Here is an 18,489-nt window from a genome sequence, read left to right on the forward strand (position 1 = left end):
CCTGATTTGGAATGATCATCTTCTAGAGATGCCACATGGTAACTACCAACTTCACAATATCACTGAAAGGAGTTATGATTTCGGACACATAAATCCCACAAATGAATAATCCCTCCGTAGGCCACAGAAAACACACCCAGGAATGAAGGAACGAACGATGAGCACGCTGTACCGCAACACCGTTTCCCTAAGATTGTACACTGATGGGGGCTCAAGGAATCCTGGTAGACAACGTGAGCTCTGTGCAGGGCTGCCGTCCAAGGTGTACACTGATTACCGGGACTCCAGCTGTGTCCGAGGAGAGTGATTTGCAGTGCGGCCTGGGTCGGTGGGCCGGCATGATGCTCTCAGGTGCGGGGCGCTCCAGGTGCGGCCCGGCCCGGAAGCTCCGCCCACCGGCCACTGAGCGCGCTCCCCATTGGCTGCTCCGCCGAAGGATCGCGCTCTCATTGGCAGAAGACTCTAGGAACGGGCCCTGTTCGGCCTCGCGGCCTCCAAAACTCCCCAGAGGGACGGACGGCCGGCAGCGGACCCGCGGCTGATCTTCAGGGGAGCACCAAGCTCCGGGCTCACAGCCGCCCGCCGGCCGGGGCGTCCCCGGCGGCCCTGAAGCCCCGTTCCCAGGCAGCGGGGCGCGGCGCAGGTCGCGCAGACGCAGTCGGCGCACCGGGAGAACCCACGCCCCCGCGGCCGTGCGTCCCGCCCCGCCCCGCCCCGCCCCGCTCCGCCCCGCCCCGCCCCGCTCCGCCCCGCCCCGCTCGGAGACTCCCGGAGGCCCCGCCCCCGCCCCCGACGGCGGGGGATGACGTCATCGAGCGGGACGACGGGCATTGGGCGCCATTTTGAAAAGGGAAAAAAAAATACGGCGGCGGCGGCGGCGGCGGCGGCCGGGCTGAGGTGCTTGGGCGGCAGCAGCGCGGCGGCCGCCTCGTACGTCCGCCGCCGCCTCGGCGCCCGGCCGCGCCGGGCCGCGCGCCGGCCGACTGGCCATGGCAGGTGAGGGCCTGCGCGGGGCGGGGCCGGGAGCGGGCGAGGGGCGAGGGGCTAGGGGCGCGAGCCTGACGCGCCCGGTGTATCCGCAGGAGCCGGAGGCGGCGGCTGCCCTGCGGGCGGCAACGACTTGCAGTGGTGTTTCTCGCAGGTCAAGGGGGCCGTGGACGAGGACGTGGCGGAAGGTAAGGCCGTGCACCTGGGCGCCCCGGGGCCCGGCTGGGCCGCTCCTGGCCGGGGCGCGGGGCGGGCGCGCGATCGGAGGTCCGGTCCGCCGGGGAGGCGACGCCGGCCCGGTCCCTAGGGGAGACGGCCCCGGGGGTTATGTCAGGGGCCCAAGGTCGCGGAGCGCGCAGATGTCGGGTCTCCCGAGTGGATTTTGGGTTCTTTGCGCTGCAAGTGGCTGCCTCCTGCGTTTGCTGGAGCTCCGGAAATAACTGCAGAAGCCGGGGACTCGAGAAACATAAGCTTGGGGTAACTGCAGACTGGCAGGAGTCGGGTGGGGAATCGCTCCGGCCTGGGTCAGGTCGGGGCCTCTGTCCAGTCACCTGTGCGATGGGGGCATCCTGTCCGGCCTCAGTTTCTTCTTTAAAAACAGGGTCGGACCCCTTGGTGCTGTAGATTGCTTTCTAAGGTTCCGAAGTTTTTCAGTTTTCTCATCAGCTCTTTCTCCTTCTCCGGCGGCGTGTCTTAAAGTTCCTGCTGCAGATTGCACCTTTGAACTTTGCGGTGTTGAGGTTGCTCGGTCTTTTCCGTAACGATGGTCGCAGGGGAGCGGCGTTGCGGGGGGCGGGGGCGCTTCCCACGGCGCCGCGTGTCGTCCTGAAGGAAGAACGCCTAGACTCGTGCCCGTGCGCGCGGTGCAGCGGATCGGGAGTGTAAAGTCAGGCAGTGACTCTTTTGCTGTTGTTCAGCCGTCTTACTCAACATGGTGAGCCTTTAATCCTCTCTTAAAAAGTTTTTGTGTTTGCGTGAGCTACACCTTCTTTGCCCCAAGTAACTAGCAGCCTCTGGTCAGGTGTCCTGCGCCTTTCCTCCACCGTGCCCAGTCCCGTGACCCTTGGCTCCGTCCTCCTTTGCTCTGCACCTCCCCCTGGCAGAGTGACATCTGGAGATCCTCTGACATCTGGAGACAAGCAGTGCCCAGATCAGTAAGCAGGTAAAACGGTGCTTCAGGAATTTGTGAAGATGTATCTGACTTGAGATTGAGATTTTTCTTTACATTCACATAAGGTACGTTTTTTTTTCACTTTGCAGTGCCAAGTGGGTGACCGGTCAGCTTACTCAAAATTCCTATCAGGGATAAAGCAAAACCCATTTACTCACGGGTGGGAAGGTGGGAGGGCTTAATGCCTGTCTTAGCTTCTGGTTTCTTTCCCTTTTTATAAGAAGGTTTAGTTGATAAGCCGAATGAATTAAAATGTAAGTCTAACTAAAATGGTGTATTTTAAGTGTGATGTTACACTTCGAAAATGGTATTCTTTACTTTTAAAAGTCTTGACGGAAATATTTTGTTCTCTGAATCAAACTGGAACTTTTTGCAATTTTACGTCCCTACTTTAAGTAAAATTTTGACTACATCTAAAAGTTTGGTATTTTGAGTTACCTATTTTGTAAGATCGCTTTGTGGTAATTACCACATTTTGTTTGTTTGTTTGTTTTGCTGTACGCGGGCCTCTCACTGCTGTGGCCTCTCCCGTTGCGGAGCACAGGCTCCGGATGTGCAGACTCAGCGGCCATGGCTCACGGGCCCGGCCGCTCCGCGGCATGTGGGATCCTCCCGGGACCGGGGGCACGAACCCGCATCCCCTGCATCGGCAGGCGGACTCTCAACCACTGCGCCACCAGGGAAGCCCCACATGTTTTTTTGATCGTGTGTATTCACAGCTCTCTTACTTCATACTTAATCCTCTATCAGGGTTAACACATTTATAACATTCATTATTTTGTCAAGTAGTCGTGATACTACCTGTTTGAATTGTACTATTTCCATAAAAGTCCATGAGAAAGAAGAAAAAAGTAATTGTTAACAGCTAGCGACTGTTAAGCAGCGAGAATAAAGAAGCTGGTGGTGAAGCGTGTGTCCAGACTCAACCTTGGTGAAGAAGTGTTGATAAGAGATAATTAACGGGAGATGTAATTTAAGGGAGGTCACTGGACGTCAATACTTGGACTGTAGGACTAGAGGTATAGTAAATTTATTTGTGCAGATTTGTGGGTGGTGAGGTGTTTCGCTCTTTAAGGTTTTGTTCTGTTCCAAGCTCCACTTTGCAGAGTTCTCCGCTAACCCTAAATTTCGTGCCGTCTTTCTGCTTTCCGCTGCTGTGAGTGATCAGAAAGTGACTGAGGTGGGCCTCTCCTTGCCTGAGTATGGACATGAGGGGTACAGGGGCAAGTGGGGTCTCCCCTGACTTTTGAAGGTTGGGGAGTGCGTATAGTGGAGAGAGGCTTTTGATTTCCTTTTTGTTTTTAAAGCTAATAGAGTTTGGGGGGGACACCTGAAGAAAGTATTGTAATGTGCAAAATTTGATGATGGCTTTTTTTTTTATAAAATATGTCTTTATTAGAGTATATATATATATATATTTTTTTTTTTTTTTTTTAGAAACAGCGTTTTGCTAGTGGGTCAGGTCAGCCCATCGTGCTATCAGGGATTTCCCATCTTCCTGCAAATAGGGATAGAGGTGGGCTCAAGAGGAAACTAGCAATTGTTCTGCTAGTGACAAGATGTGTGAGTGACAGTCCCTGGTGACTTGCCCCCTCTCCTTCCCCTATGACAAGCTGGCCAGGGTGGTAGGCATCGCCTCTGAAGGTGGAATAGGTGAGCTTTTATGCCTAGATGAACAAAGAGTCAAAATAGTAAAACCAGGGGGAGGCTTCCAGAAGGAAGTGAGAAAGTAGTTGTTAGCCTGTACCTCCAAATACTTATGCTCTAAACAATGACTACTCTTTGGAAGTTGTTAAATATTTATACAGATTTTTCACGCGTGATGTTTAGTCACCATCACCCAGCCCCACTCCCTTTTCTTGGGCAACACTCACTGCATGAACATCTTTTGCAGGTGTTGGCACACGATATTACAGTCCTTCGCTGGTCTGTCTTCAGCAGTGTGAGCTCTACTTAAAGCTTGAGGGCTAGGTGCCCCTCCCTCGCCCCACAGCCTTGTAGAAGACCCAGCCTGGAGGTAAAGATGGTTAAGTCTTATTATGTTCCCGAGGTTGCTTCAAGTTACTTGTGCCCATTAATTCAGTCTTCACACAACCCTGCAAAGGAGGAACTCTTGTTCTTCCCAGTTTTAGATGTGGAAGCCAAGGCCCAGAGGACAGATGACTTGGTCAGCAGAGTGGCCAAGCCAGCTCTGGAAGCTGGGCTCCAGGGCCCATGCATGGTGTGCTGCATCAGTGACCGTTTGTGGCCAGTACTGTTGAAGGCCCACTGCGGGGTGCGGCTCCCCAGCCGTGGGATTGCTCTGTCCTTCCAAAGCTCAGGAGAGGTCTCACTACCAAGAATTAGAGGAAACGACCTCTGAAAGCAAATGAAAATGAGCTGTCTTTAAAGGGAGTGCCTATCAAAATGGTCTAAGATTAGTAACAAGGCTTTCAGAACGGGCATCCTCAAAGTATTTTAAGAATAGATACTACAGAGACAGTAAGCAGGGGGAACATCTGAATGTCAAGTGAGTGATACGGTAGCCTTGCCTGCCGAGCTACTCTCACAGGACCTCAGCTGGCCTCTTGCAGGGAAGCTCTGGGTCTGCTGCTTTTGTACATTCATTGCTCTTCTGATTTTCTGGAGGAACAGGGGGAACGGGTTAGAGGAGGGAAGGGCTTGTCATGAACTACTGCCTGGATTGACATAGTTTTTTGCATAGCTTGAGAGCAGCTGGTTCTTTTCATCTCAGAGTGTGTAGGTTTAAGTGTCTAGACTTTCTATTTGATGATTTTATTTTAACCGGTTTCTTCATCCACGATCTAATCTATTGCTTTGAATTAGACATTAATCTTTTTCTAAAGACATAATGCTTAACAAAACTAAAGGTTCATCTGTTTAATTCAAGCTTGAGTCTGGGAAGTTGTGTAAATAATGTAGGTTTCTGGGTAATCTGGTATGGCCAGCTTTTCTGAAAGGGTTTACATAGATGTTATGAAAGAAAGAAACATTTAAATTGGCAAAGGGTAACAAAAATTAAGAGCACTTGGGCGTCAGTAGCAGGAAGTTATTGTGTTTCATTGAATATAAGATACATGTGATTTCAAAGATGTGAAAATGAAAGAAAATGTGCTTCTTAGAATCAATGAAATACCATATTTGTGAATGCAAAACTTTTCAGTCGGGCTTCCCTGGTGGCGCAGTGGTTGAGAGTCCGCCTGCCGATGCAGGGGACACGGGTTCGTGCCCCGGTCTGGGAAGATCCCACATGCCACGAAGCGGCTGGGCCTGTGAGCCATGGCCGCTGAGCCTGCGCGTCCTGAGCCTGTGCTCCGCAACGGGAGAGGCCAGAACAGTGAGAGGCCCGCGTTCCGCAAAAAAAAAAAAAAAAAAAAAAAACTCAGTCATAGTCATTATTTCTAGAGTACTGTGATAGTTTTTTCCTGTGGAGAGTCTGCCTTAAAGAAATCAGATGTGTATGGTTTTTTTAAGATTAATGCATTCAGTGTACCTACTGAGCACAGCTACATTGTAGTGTCTCTGAAATCAGGCTGTGCATTCAAGAAGCTGGACTGATCTTAGTTAGATAATCAGGTGCAGGTTTATGGTAGTATCAAATCATACTCCTTGATTTCTTTATTCCTTGATTTTAAAAATCTGTTGTTTTGATGAGAAGTTCTGGGTTCAGTTCATGTCTGCTGTTTATCAAGCTTGAAGGCCCTTTCTAAACCTCAACTTGCTTATCTAGAAATCACATCATAAGATTTTTGTTGAGATAAAACAGTGCTGTGCTTTTGAACCTGTAAGGTGTTGTTGAAGTGTTAGGTATAGCTGTTCACTAATTTTCATGTATTTTAAGGTGTTTGGGTTTAGTTGTAGCTATATTTAAATGTGAAAGTAGCAGTCTCTTAGTTTTTCCCGACCTCCCGCAATCTCTCCACTCACCCCAGATCCCTTCCATAGGGCCTGACCTCTTGGTTTTTCCATCATTATTCAGTGATCTTCCCACGCCTTGATCTTGGCTCATATTTCTTTCCCAACGTAGAATACAGCTTTCCCCTGCTATCCTATCTGGAAGCAGAGCATTCCTACAAAACCTTTCGTAAGCCGAAATGGTGTAAAGGGAGAAGCAATAATTACCTTAGCCATAGGTGTCAATTACCTTATGACACAGGCACAGAAGGAGTCAAGGTAAAGCCTAGACGCTCAAACACAGTTCAAAGCTCTGACAGCTTGATGCTGAGATGCTCAGTGTAGCTCCTGGAGAAGGAGCTTGGTGGGGCCCCTCTCACTGCTCAGGGTGCACTACCTGTATAATCATTTCCTGCGAAACAAATGCTGAAGGCTTATTTTGCCCCTTTTTTTTTTTTTTCCCAAAAGTGAAATCTTCAGATTTCTTTCAGTTAGCAAGCTGTAGGTCTTTGGTAAAAGCGAAGTGACGTACAGCGAGCTTTCAAAAAATGGGGGATTTCTCAGGAATTCTCTGTGGTAGTCCAGTGGTTAGGATGCCGGGCTTTGACTGCCCGGGGCCCGGGTTCGATCCCTGGTCGGGGAACTAAAATCCCGCAAGCCATGCGGGGTGGCCAAAAAAAAAAAAAGGTGGGGGATTTCTATATTCTTTTAGTTTCCTCTCCTCCTTTCACACCTAGTCATCCATCTAAATCCATCTCAGATTCCACTTTCTTTATGAAACACTGCTCAGCCACTCTTAACATCCTTTCCTGTCACTTAGCCTGTCATGGTGTTTAGCATTGGCTGTATCCTGCTTGTTCTCTAGTTTTATCATATGGGTTAGGCTTGCTCTTCAACTTGATGTGAATCCAGATATTGAAAGATTTTGGTACAAATTCCACTTCAGCCCTCTTACTAGCTTCATGTTAATGTGACAGTTACTTACCTTCTGTTCCTCAGCTGTAAAACAGGGTGCTATTTCCTGTGACCTTTACAGGTTCTTAGAAAGATTCCAGGTAATGCAGGAAAAGCTTTGACAAACTGGCTCACAGTAACTGATAACTGTTAAAATGTTGGTATCTTTTTTTTTTAATTTTTCATACAGTTTTTAAAGGTTACTTTCCATTTACAGTTATTACAAAATATTGGCTCTATTCCCCATGTTGTACAGTACATCCTTGAGCCTATCTTATACCCAACAGTTTGTACCTCCCATTTCCCCACCCCTATATACCCCCCACCCCATAACCACAAGTTTGTTCTCTATATCTGTTAGTCTGCTTCTTTTTTGTCATATTCACTAGTTTGTTGTGTTTTTTAGATTGAACATATAAGTGATATCATACAGGGTTTGTCTTTGACTTCACTTAGCATAATGCCCTCCAGGTCCCTCCATGTTGTTGCAAATGGCATTATTTCATTCTCCTTTATGGCTGAGCAGTATTCCATTGTGTAGATGTGCCACATCTTCTCTATCCATTCATCTGTCGATGGGCACTTAGGTTGTTTCCATATCTTGGCTATTGTAAATGGTGCTGCCATGGACATTGGGGTCATGTATCTTTTCAAATTAGTGTTTTTGTTTTTTATCGAATATATACCCAGGAGTGGAATTGCTGGATCATATGATAACTCCATTTTTAGTTTTTTGAGAAACTGCCACACTGTTTTCCACAGTGGCTGCACCAGTTTACATTCCCACCAAGAGTGGAGGAGGGTTCCCTTTTCTCCACATCCTTGACAACAGTTGTTGTTTGTGTTCTCTTTAATGATAGCAAAATGTTGATGTCTTAAGAGACCCTCTTGCCTAGGAGAGTAACTTACTCTGTGTTGCTCCAGGGAGCCACCTTAAGAAAATGAAGGGTGTTATGGGGGCTAGCTTTCAGCTTAGTTCATCTAAAAAGTTGGCAACAGCATCCTGAAGGTCTGCTCGTGCTGAATGTTGCAGTGGAGAAACCCAGTTTCTGCCTCACACAACCATGTGTTTAGACAGCGACTGGCAAGCAGTTGGGTCCTGGCACCATCGTGAGAGCAGGGTATGTGGAGGGAATGTGATACAGTGCCCAGTACACAAGACTTGGGTGGGGAGTGAAGGGAAGGAAATCAGGGTGTAGGAAGAGGGAGGAAGGAAAGGGAGAAGAATGTTCCAGACTGAGGGGGCTTGGAGTGGAGATTGCAGAGAGCGTGGTGCATTCTGGGAAACCAGAGTACTTGGTGTGTTTGTCTGGCAAAGAAGGGGAAGGCCCGAGACGAGGGGCTGGCAGGGACCAGAGTGATGAGTAAAAGCCTTGAATACGGTGCTGAGCACCTTGAATTGTGTTTCGAAGTAAATGTGATCATAAACGTTTAAGGTTCTCACTAGAGGAGTGACGTCAACTTCACGGAAGGTCACTCTGGCCTTTGGAAAATGGGTGGTGACAGGTACGAGTGGAGACAGGAATGCAGCTGCTCAGCTACTGCAACAACAAAGGCTGGCAATGTGAGCTTACACTAAATCAGAGGGTTTCGGATTCTTTTTAAAGGGCCCAATAGTAAATATTTCGGACTTTGCAGGCCAGTCCTGTCTCATCTACTCAACTCAGCTGTGCCTTTGCAGCAGGAAAGCAGCCAGAGACCCCAGGAACATAAGGGTGTGACGGTGCCCAGTACCACTATTTACAGATCAGCAAGGGCCAGATTTTGATTTCACATGGTAGTTTGCCTGCCCTGTGCTAAGCCGGTGGTTCTCAAAGCCTTTTGGTTCCAAAACCTCTTGGTTTTATACTCTTAATAATTTTTGAGGACCAGAGAGCTTTTTGTTCATGAGGGTTATGTCTATCAATATTTACTGTATTGGAAATTAGGACAACTGAAACTATTTATTATTTCACTTTAATAATAAATCTATTACATGTTATCATAACATTTTTAATGAAAAACAACTTTACCAAAACCAAAAAAGATTGAGTGCCATTGTTTTATACTTTGCAAGTGTTTTAAGTGAAAGGCTTAATAGGAGACAGGTGGATTCCCAGATCTGCTTCTATATTCAATCTGTTACAGTTGCTTTATTGAAATATATGAAGAAAATTTGGCCTCATACTTACATGTAGTTAGAACAGGGAGGGGTGATTTAATAGCCTTTTCATGTAATTGTAGGTATTCCACTTTAATACTACAACAGAACTACACATGTGGTGGTTTCTTCTAGTTACAATTTGGAACCTGAGACCATATCAATGAATTGTTTACCCCCTGTTAACATTAAAGGCCATAGTCCTATCTTGTACTTTGACTGTATCCCTTGCTCATGTGGGTAATTTGGTAGCATCACACCTTGGTCATTTAGAAATACATATTGGGACACTGAGTTGTTCAGATCTTCTAAATGTTGGTACATTTCATTGTACAAGATCAAGAAAATCACCACTGATCTCATTAGAAGAGTCTTAAAGTGGGAAGCTGTCAAATTTATAGTAGAAACAAGTTTTCCAAAATTCTGATTTCTCTTGAAAGCTTGGATTTTATCATTGGCAACAAATACCGTCAGTTGTTTTCTGTGTAGTGAGTGGCTCACTTTGCTTATTTTTAAGAAAAGTTCTGCCAGATGTCAAAACCTAAGCAACCATAGTTGGTCAGTTGTTCTTTCAGATAAAAGTGGCATTCCGTGAAAATGGCTGGCTCAACCTGCAGCACTGACAACCGTGCACATGCTTTTCCTCGAGACAGTCGCTGCACTTGGGGGTACGGCAACCCTGCTGTGTGCCTAGCGCCCACCTTACCACAAAGCATATTGAAAAGACTCATCCTGGGGGCTTCCCTGGTGGCGCAGTGGTTAAGGATCCGCCTGCCAGTGCAGGGGACATGGGTTCGAGCCCTGGTCTGGGAAGATCCCACATGCCGCAGAGCAGTTAAGCCAGTGCGCCATAGCTACTGAGCCTGCGCTCTAGAGCCCACAAGCCACAGCTACTAAAGCCTGCGCGCCTAGAGCCCATGCTCTGCAACAAGAGAAGCCACCGCAGTGAGAAGCCCACACACCGCAAAGAAGACCCAACGCAGCCAAAACTAAATAAACTTAAAAAAAGAGAAAAGACTCATACTAATGGGTTGGGATTGAGTAAAATTAATTTGTTTGATGGTTCATCAAGGATCTTCCTCAGTAAAACTGGCTTTTTTCCTTTCTTTTCTTCCTGCCCTTGCGTGGTGTGAACAGCAGGACTGCTGGTGCGGCTCCACGCTGCTGAGCGATGTGCGCTGGACACCAGCAGTTTCAGCTACGTCGCTTTTGCTCTTTCATGCAGATGACAACACAGTGAAAATGGCAACGCGTATTATTGAGAAAATAGTTTCGACCTTGTGGTCCTTGAAGAGGTTCTTGGGTACCCGCAGGGGTCCACAGACCACACTTGGAGAACTACTGCTTTAAAGCTAGCTACTAGCAATAGGAATCACAGAACAGGGCAGATTTTAAGATTAACTGTCCCCTCTCATCTTTACTGGATTTTGCTGTTTTTGTCTCAGAATACAAAAGCAGAGCATTCATTATTTAAAGTAACTCAAGTGATGCAGATGTAAAAAGAGTAAAAGCAAATGTTCTTCTTCATTCCTCCCCAGAGGTAATGACCCTTAACAATGTGTGTATGTTTTTTAGACCATTTCCTATTCATCTATCTATGTACTTTTGTTTTAAAATTTAGTTTGCGTGTAAGCAGCACTTTTTAAATCCCTTACAAAGTGTGAATCCTATTATAAATGTTGTTTGCTTGCTTGTTTGCATCAGCAGTGTGTAATTTGAGATCGTACAGTGACCCGGGCTTTCTGCTGAGCTGTGCACACACTTGAGCCTGTTTGACCCTGAACATAGCCCCTGGAGATGTCAGTGCTACTGTTGCTTGTGTTTACAAATGAGCACGTTGAATCTCAGAAGATGTAGTCACTTGCCCAAGGACACAGAGCTAGTGGGTGCTGAGGTCAGGATTTCAGCCCAGGTGTTCTGGGTCCAGAGCCCATACGTCGGTATTTTTAATGATGCTGCCTTCTTGCATAGCTCGATTTGATCCTTTTGGATGGCTACAGAGTATATAGTTGTACAGACTACTCATTTATTTAACAAGTCCTCTGTTGGTGGGTTCCAAGTTTTGCTATTACTAAAGATGCTGCAGTAAAGAGACTTGTCCATCCATCTGCCTGGGGCAGGCATTCCTGTGGCTAGAGTCCTAGAAACAGACACACTCAAAGGCCTCCAACATTCACCTTTTTTGGCTGCCAAATTGTCCTCCAAAAGACGGTGCTGACTTACACCTTCCCCAAACTTTTCCTTCTCCACTCATGCTGGGAATATCAAACTTTTTAATTTTAGCCATTTTAATGTTGTAGTTTGCATTTCCTTACACTTAGGCAATTGAGATTGTTTTTGTCAACTATTTCTGTTTCTTCCGTGAATTGTCAGATTGTATCTCTTGTCCATTTTTCTACTGAGGCTTTTAGAAATGAATTTTTAAAGCTTTTTAATACATTATAAGTACTAATCTCTGAATATTTTTTATTAGCCTTGAGTTTTAATTTTTCATTTATGTCCCCTGTATGTGTGTCTTCTGTAGGCGGGTTTTTTTGTTGCTGTTGCCGCTGTCGGGAACTAAGAAAAAGCTGAGGTCTTTGTTGGGTCAGTAGTGGTGTGGAAGAGGAGCAGTGCGGGACAACAGGAGTGATTCATAGGCTGGACTAAATATTGAGAGCCGGAGCTCAGAGAGTGACCGTGAGCACAGAAGAGCTTGGAAAGTTCACAGAGAGCTTGGTAAGGCTGTTAGACTTACACAGACTGGGGAGCAGACTTTAGCCCATTTTATCTAGATCTCCAGAGATAAGAAAGTCAAACTAAAATGCGGGTGTATGAATTCTATATCTTGTGCTAGACATAGCACAGTGCTGGCACATAGGAAGTATTTTAATAAATTGTGAATTCTTAGTGAGTCATGATACCTGCCCCAAAGGTATTAAGTTCCCTGATAATGATGTGGAAAATTTGGGTGTAAAAAAGGAACAAACGATGAGTCCTCATTTTTAACCATATCTGTAAACGTGTCATTCATTTTTAAAAAGGGGTAAGAGAGTTCATATAAATCATCAAAGAAAGGGCATTAATGGGCAAAGACTTCTTTTTTAATTTATTTTATTTATTTTCGGCTGCGTTGGGTCTTTGTTGCTGCACGGGGGCTGCTCTTCATTGCAGTGCGTGGGCTTCTCATTGCGGTGGCTTCTCCTGTTGCGGAGCACGAGCTCCAGGCACGTGGGTTTCAGTAGTTGTGGCTCGTGGGCTCAGTAGTTGTGGCGCACACTTAGTTGCTCGTGGCATGTGGGATCTTCCCGGGCCAGGGCTCGAACCTGTGTCCCCTGCATTGGCAGGTGGATTCTTAACCACTGCACCACCAGGGAAGCCCACAAAGATGTTTTAATTAAAGCAGTGGTGAGGTTTTATTTTTGCTTTACATTTCTGGAAGAAGTATCTCTACACTCATTTTTCTGGAGGGCAATTTCACATGTATCTATAAAACCTTAAGCAAGGGTTGGGAGCCTATGATTCATTCCACTTACAGGAATATGCCAGCTTTTTTTTTTTTTTTTAAATTTATTTTTTTGGCTGCATTGGGTCTTCGTTGCTGCGCACAGGCTTTCTCTAGTTGTGGCAAGCAGGGGCTGCTCTTCGTTGCGGAGCACGGACTGTAGGCGCGCCAGCTTCAGTAGTTGTGGCACGCAGGCTCGGTAGTTGTGGCTCGTGGGCTCTAGAGCGCAGGCTCAGTAGTCATGGCACACGGGCTTAGTTGCTCGGTGGCATGTGGGATGTTCCCGGGCCAGGGCTTGAACCCATGTCCCCTGCATTGGCAGGCGGATTCTTAACCACTGTGCCACTAGGGAAGTCCTGTGCCAGCATTTCATGAAGGTGTATTTACAGAGTTGTGCATTGCAGCAATAAAATATCAGGGAAAAAAATGCCCAGAAGTAGTGAAGTGATTAAATGCATTGTGGTGCACCCATATTGTGGTTTAAAGGGGTCTGTGCCTGCCGGAGAGAAGTTTGTGACGTATTAGGTGAAAAAAAGCAATTCATATAACAGTGATCGCGTGTAAATCTGAGTGGGGTTGTAAATGTCTGGAAGATGCAGGATGGCTAACATCAGTGGGGACCCGGGGGTAGTGAGGGGTCAGATTTGCATCAGAGGGACTTTGGCTTTTATTCTACATGCTTCTGTATTACTTAATGTTCCACACCAAGGCAGCATTGTTTTTGTGATGATAAAAAGAAAAAGACCAGTTAAGAAAAGGGAAAGACTAGCTTTATAACAGTGGAGGAAGGGTTCCCTTCCTGCTACTTATGAACACCTGCTGTTTAGGCTGCCACTTGAAAACACCCTAAACATTTTTTGTAAGGTTTTTTGTTTCTTAGGGGTTTTATGGAGTATAGTTGATTTACAATATTGTGTTACTTTCAGGTGTACAGCAAAGTGAGTCAGTTATATGTATATTTTTTCCAGATTATTTTCTATTATAGATTATTACTATACTATAAGATACAAGACACTGACTATAGTTCCCTGTGCTGTACAGTAAATCCTTTTGCTTATCTGTTTTATGTAGTTTGTATCAACCGCATTTTTCTGAGTTTTAATTGTTCTGCTCCAGGTATCTGTGATGACAAAATAGACATCCATAGGAATATATACTGAAGCTCTAGTATTTGTAACTAGATGAAAGCAAAGCAAAGTGACAGCCAGCTGATGACTGTTGAAAGGGGGCCTTCAGTGCCTGGTGCATCAGTGCGTTTGTACATGGACCTAACGATCCATCTCACGGGGGCTGCTTGTGGCTTGGTTTTGGCCATTTGCAGTGTCCTGTGTATCTACATGTTTTAAAGAAATGTCATAATTTCTTTTTTTTTTTTTTTTTTTTGGATATACCTTACATATAGGAGAAATATTTTTTTTTATTTTATTATTTACGTTTTGGCCGCGCTGTGCAGCATGTGGGATCTTAGTTCCCCTACTGGGGATAGAACCCATGCCCCCTGTGGTGGAAGCATGGGTTCCACCACTGGACTGCTTAACCACCACTGGACTGCTAGGGAAGTCCCTAGGAGAAATATTTTAAATCTTGAGACAACCATTTGCCACCTCACTTTTTTTTTTTTTTCGTAACAATATCTGTTTTCTTCTCTGTAGTTTTTTTTTTTTCTTTTTTCTTTTTTTGGTCCTCTGGGTCTTAGTTGCGGCTCATGGGCTCCTTAGTTGCAGCTTGCCAGCTCCTTAGTTGCGGCAGACAGGCTCCTTAGTTGTGGCATGTGAACTTTTAGTTGCAGCATGCATGTGGGATATAGTTCCCTGACCAGGGATCGAACCCTGGCCCCCTGCATTGGGAGCGCAGAGTCTTAACCACTGTGCCACCAGGGAAGTCCCTGCCACCTCATATTTTGATAAACTTTATAGTTTTCCTTTAAAATAAGTAGTAATATACATATTATTAACATAATATCAATAATTATTATATAATTATTATACAGTTACATATAAATGTAAGGTATATTTATTTATTAAAATATATATAATATTATATGCTAATTGTAAACACCCATGTTCTCAACATTTGGTCATATTTGTTTCAGATTTAAGATGTAAAAGTTACAGTTGAAGTTCTCTCTCTCTTTTTTTAACTCCCCAGTTCCATTTCCTGTACTTTTCTCTCCTTCCTTCACCAGTGGCAACTTCTACCATAAAGTTGGCCTATAAATTCCCTGCTTCTGAATTTTTATCGAAATAGATGTACTGCTGCTGCTTTTTCTCCAGTTGTCTTGCTTTTGTTAGACCTTAAGGATCTAATTGAATGTTAGAGGTCAACGTTTCTTAGATTTTGACTTTGGTTATGATAACAAAAAGCATGTATCTGTCAGTTGTTGAAGTCATCTGAAATATCAGAGATAGTTCTTGAAGTAGTGTTAGCCACAGTGATCATTAATTTTTTTCTGCCATCAAGCCCTGGTTATGTTCAGGTATGTAGTAGTGATATCAATCTGAAAATGAGAGAATGCAAAAAGTCTTTATTTTAACCATTCTCAGTTTACTTAATGTCCATTAAAGCACAGTAGAATTCAGCAGGAAAAGGAGAAATTGATTGGAATTATCCACTTAGGACTTTCTGTGTGCCTTTTAAAGTACTGTTCAGGGTAAAATGTGTTCCTAAGTAAAATATAATTGTATGAATTGTTGCTTTAGAAATCCATTGGAAGTTTACCTTTGGGGGAATTCCCTAGTGGTCTAGGGGTTAGGACTCTGCACTCTCACTGCTGAGGGCCCAGGGAAGGGCCCAGGTTCAATCCCTGGTTGGGAAACTAAAATCCCACAAGCTGTGTGTGGCATGGCCAAAAAAAAAAATTTACGTTTGGGGTTGCTGGCTGTGCAGGCCTGGTGGTGGTCGGCAGAGGGCAGGCTGGGTTTAGGGAGAACAGGTGCCCTCACCTTTCAGACTTGGCTCCTGAGGTTGCGTCTCCTTGTTTCATTTGACCTACAGAGAAAAAAATAACACTCAGGGTAACGTGGATTTGGCTTTTTTTTTTAAGGTTTGTGAATTTTTTTTAATTGCAATAAACTATACATAGCTTAATATTGATCATTTTAATTATTCCTATGTGTACAACTCAGTGGCATTAATTACATTCACAATATTGTGTGACCACCACTACCTCTACCCAAAACTTCTTCAACTTCAACGAAAACTCCATACCTGTTACATAACAACTCCCTCTTCTCTCCTCCCTGCAGCCCCTGGTAATCTCTATTCTGGTTTCTGTCTCTGTGTATTTTCCTATTCCAGGAACTGCATATAAAACTGGAATTATACAATATTTGTCCATCTGTATCTGGTTTATTTCACTACAAATAATGTTTTGAACATCTACCCAAGTTGTAGCATGTATCAGAATTTTTTAAAGATTTTATTGTTCTGGAGCTATTTTAGGTTCACAGCAAAATTAAGAGGAAGGTACAACAATTGCCCATATACCACCCTCCCCTTCAACCTCCCCCATGGTCAGCACCCCCTGCCGTAACAGCATGTTACACGTGTTGCAGTCAAAGAGCCAAGATTGGCACATCATCATCACCCATAGTCCATAGTTGACCTCAGGGTTCACTCTTGACGTTGTGCATTCTGTGGGTTTGCACAAATGTGTGGTGACACGTCTCCCATCAGTATAGTCTCATAGAGTCGCTTCCCTGCCCTCAAACTTCTCTTTGCTCAGCCTGTTCAGCCCTCCCTTCCTCCGCCAGCCCCCCACCCCACGCCAGCAACCACTGATTGTTTTTTTTACTGTCTCCATAGTTCTGCCTTTCCCAGAATGTCGTAGAGTTTGAGTCATACCGTAGGCAGCCTTTTCAGATTGGCTTCTTTCACTTTGTAATAAGCACTTAAAGTTCTTCCCTGTCTTTCATGGCTTGGTGGCTCGTTTCTTTGTACGCTGAATAATATTCAGTTGTCTGGATGGACCACAGTTTATTAACCCGTTCACCTACGGAAGGACATCTTGGTTGTTCAGGTTTTGGCAGTTACGAATAAAGCTGCTACAAACATTTGTGTGCAGGTTTGTGTGTGGATGTACGTTTTCCACTCCTTTGGGTAAATACCAAGGAACAAAGTTGCTGGGTGGACCATATGGTAAGAGGACGTTTATTTTTGTTAGAAGCCGTCAAGCTGTCTCCTGAAGTGGCTGCACTGCTCTGCTCTGTGCTCCCACCAGCGAGGTAAGGGAGTTCCTGCCGCTCCGCACCCTCTCTAGCACTTGGTGTTGTCAGTGGTTTTGGATTTTGACCATTCTAATAGGTGTGTAGCGGTATTGTGTGTTGCTTTACATTTTCCTGATGACATATGCTGTGGAGCATCTTTTCATATGCTTGTTTGCCATGTGTATATCTTATTTGGTGAGGTATCTGTTAAGGTCTTTTGCCCATTTTGTAATTGGGTTGTTTTCTTATTGTTGAGTTTTAAGAGTTCTTTTGGATACCAGTTCTTTATCAGATGTGTCTTTTGCAAATGTTTTCTCCCAGTCTGTAGCTTGTCTTCTCATTCTCTTGAATGTATCAGAATTTCATTCCATTTTATGGCAGAATTAGATATGGATTTTTTGAAATAGAAATAATATGTTTCTAACCTCATTTTTTATTTTGTTTTTGGTCATTGAATGTACTTTTAAAATTTTTACCCTTAAACAATAAATGTATTCCTGAAAAGGTATTTGGAAATTGGATTATTTATATGCATGGAGTGAAATTACTGGTCAAAAATAGCTTGTTATAAGTTTTTTCTATAGTAAAAAAATCACAAAGTTGGGGTGGATAATTGCTTAAAGTTTGGTAAACTCTGACTTGTTTTATCATTCACCTGGTAAAGTTCTCACTTACTTGATAATCTTGCCTATTTTAGGGTTTCTCTAATTTAGATATCTGTGAGTTCTTTCATGTGTGTTTAAATATATTTAACTTTGTACTCAGTTATAAGGAAGAATCTCAAGGCTGTGTATGTTACTAACAGATGCTTACAAAAGTTGGCATTTAAGGAGAAACATTAGCAGCCTTGTTTTTCTAATGTGATGGACTAGGTTCAAATTTAGACACAGGTTATTCTTCTTTTGGTACCGGTTCCTCAAGGTAATGACCTTTTTACTGTAGATGACAAAAATACTAGTCGCTGTCTTCTTGCTAGTTTGACTGAGTCTGCAATCCAGTGAGGGGCTGTGTGTTGTTACGTGTCTAGATATGCAGCAGGGCAGAGGGGCTGAAAGAAGAAACTTTGCTGAGAATGGTTAGTGACCCGAGGCAATAAATGAACTTTGACCTCCCCATTCTTGCTTCTTGTGCATCCAGCCATGGTGTGGAAGGTACCCTGAGTGAAGCACTGCTCTTCAACAGACACGGTCCTAGGATGGAAGCAGTTAACTAGTTAATTGCCATTGTGATGAGGGCTCCAGAAGGAGTCAAAGGGGTTCCCTGGGCAGTGGCCCTTTGAGCTCTAAAGTGAAGGATGGATGGGCATGGACTGGGTTGAGGGATGGGAGGCGTGGTCCAGGCAAAGTAGAACGTGGAAGAGGGCTTGAAACAGGAAGAATTATGACCCGTTCAGGAAACTGAAAGAGGCCTGGGTGATCAGACCATAGAAAGGAAAGGGGAGAAGAGAACGAGGATTCTGATCTTTCTCCTAAGGGCAGTGGGGATTCACGTGATGTGTCTTAGTGGGAAAATAGCGATCACATTTGTGTTTAAAAATAAAAATTGCTCCAGATGCAGTGTGCAGAGGTGGGCTGGAATCATTTTAGGGCAAGATGCTGCTTTTTAATTTTCAAAAGAGCCTAGCAAGTACGTTGATGATTGTGTTACAGAGACA

General features: G+C 44.8%; 1 protein-coding gene across 3 annotated transcripts in view; it reads left to right on the forward strand.

Annotated features, from left to right (window-relative positions):
• Nucleotides 1-933: 933 nt before the first annotated feature.
• PPP2R2D (protein phosphatase 2 regulatory subunit Bdelta) overlaps nt 934-18,489 on the forward strand; it is a 46,425-nt gene continuing 28,869 nt past the window's right edge. For all 3 annotated transcript variants that reach the window (XR_003796982.1, XM_029244952.1, XM_029244954.1), the window contains exons 1-2: nt 934-996; nt 1,083-1,175. Coding sequence is in view for 2 of the 3 variants with exons in the window: in XM_029244952.1 (XP_029100785.1) it covers nt 990-996; nt 1,083-1,175 (100 nt within the window). In the remaining variant the exon portion in view is untranslated. The remainder of the gene's footprint in view (nt 997-1,082; nt 1,176-18,489) is intronic.

This window comes from Monodon monoceros, unplaced genomic scaffold (genome assembly GCF_005190385.1).
Source record: "Monodon monoceros isolate NGI ecotype Baffin Bay Population unplaced genomic scaffold, NGI_Narwhal_1 Super_Scaffold_4, whole genome shotgun sequence".
NCBI lineage: Eukaryota > Metazoa > Chordata > Mammalia > Artiodactyla > Monodontidae > Monodon > Monodon monoceros.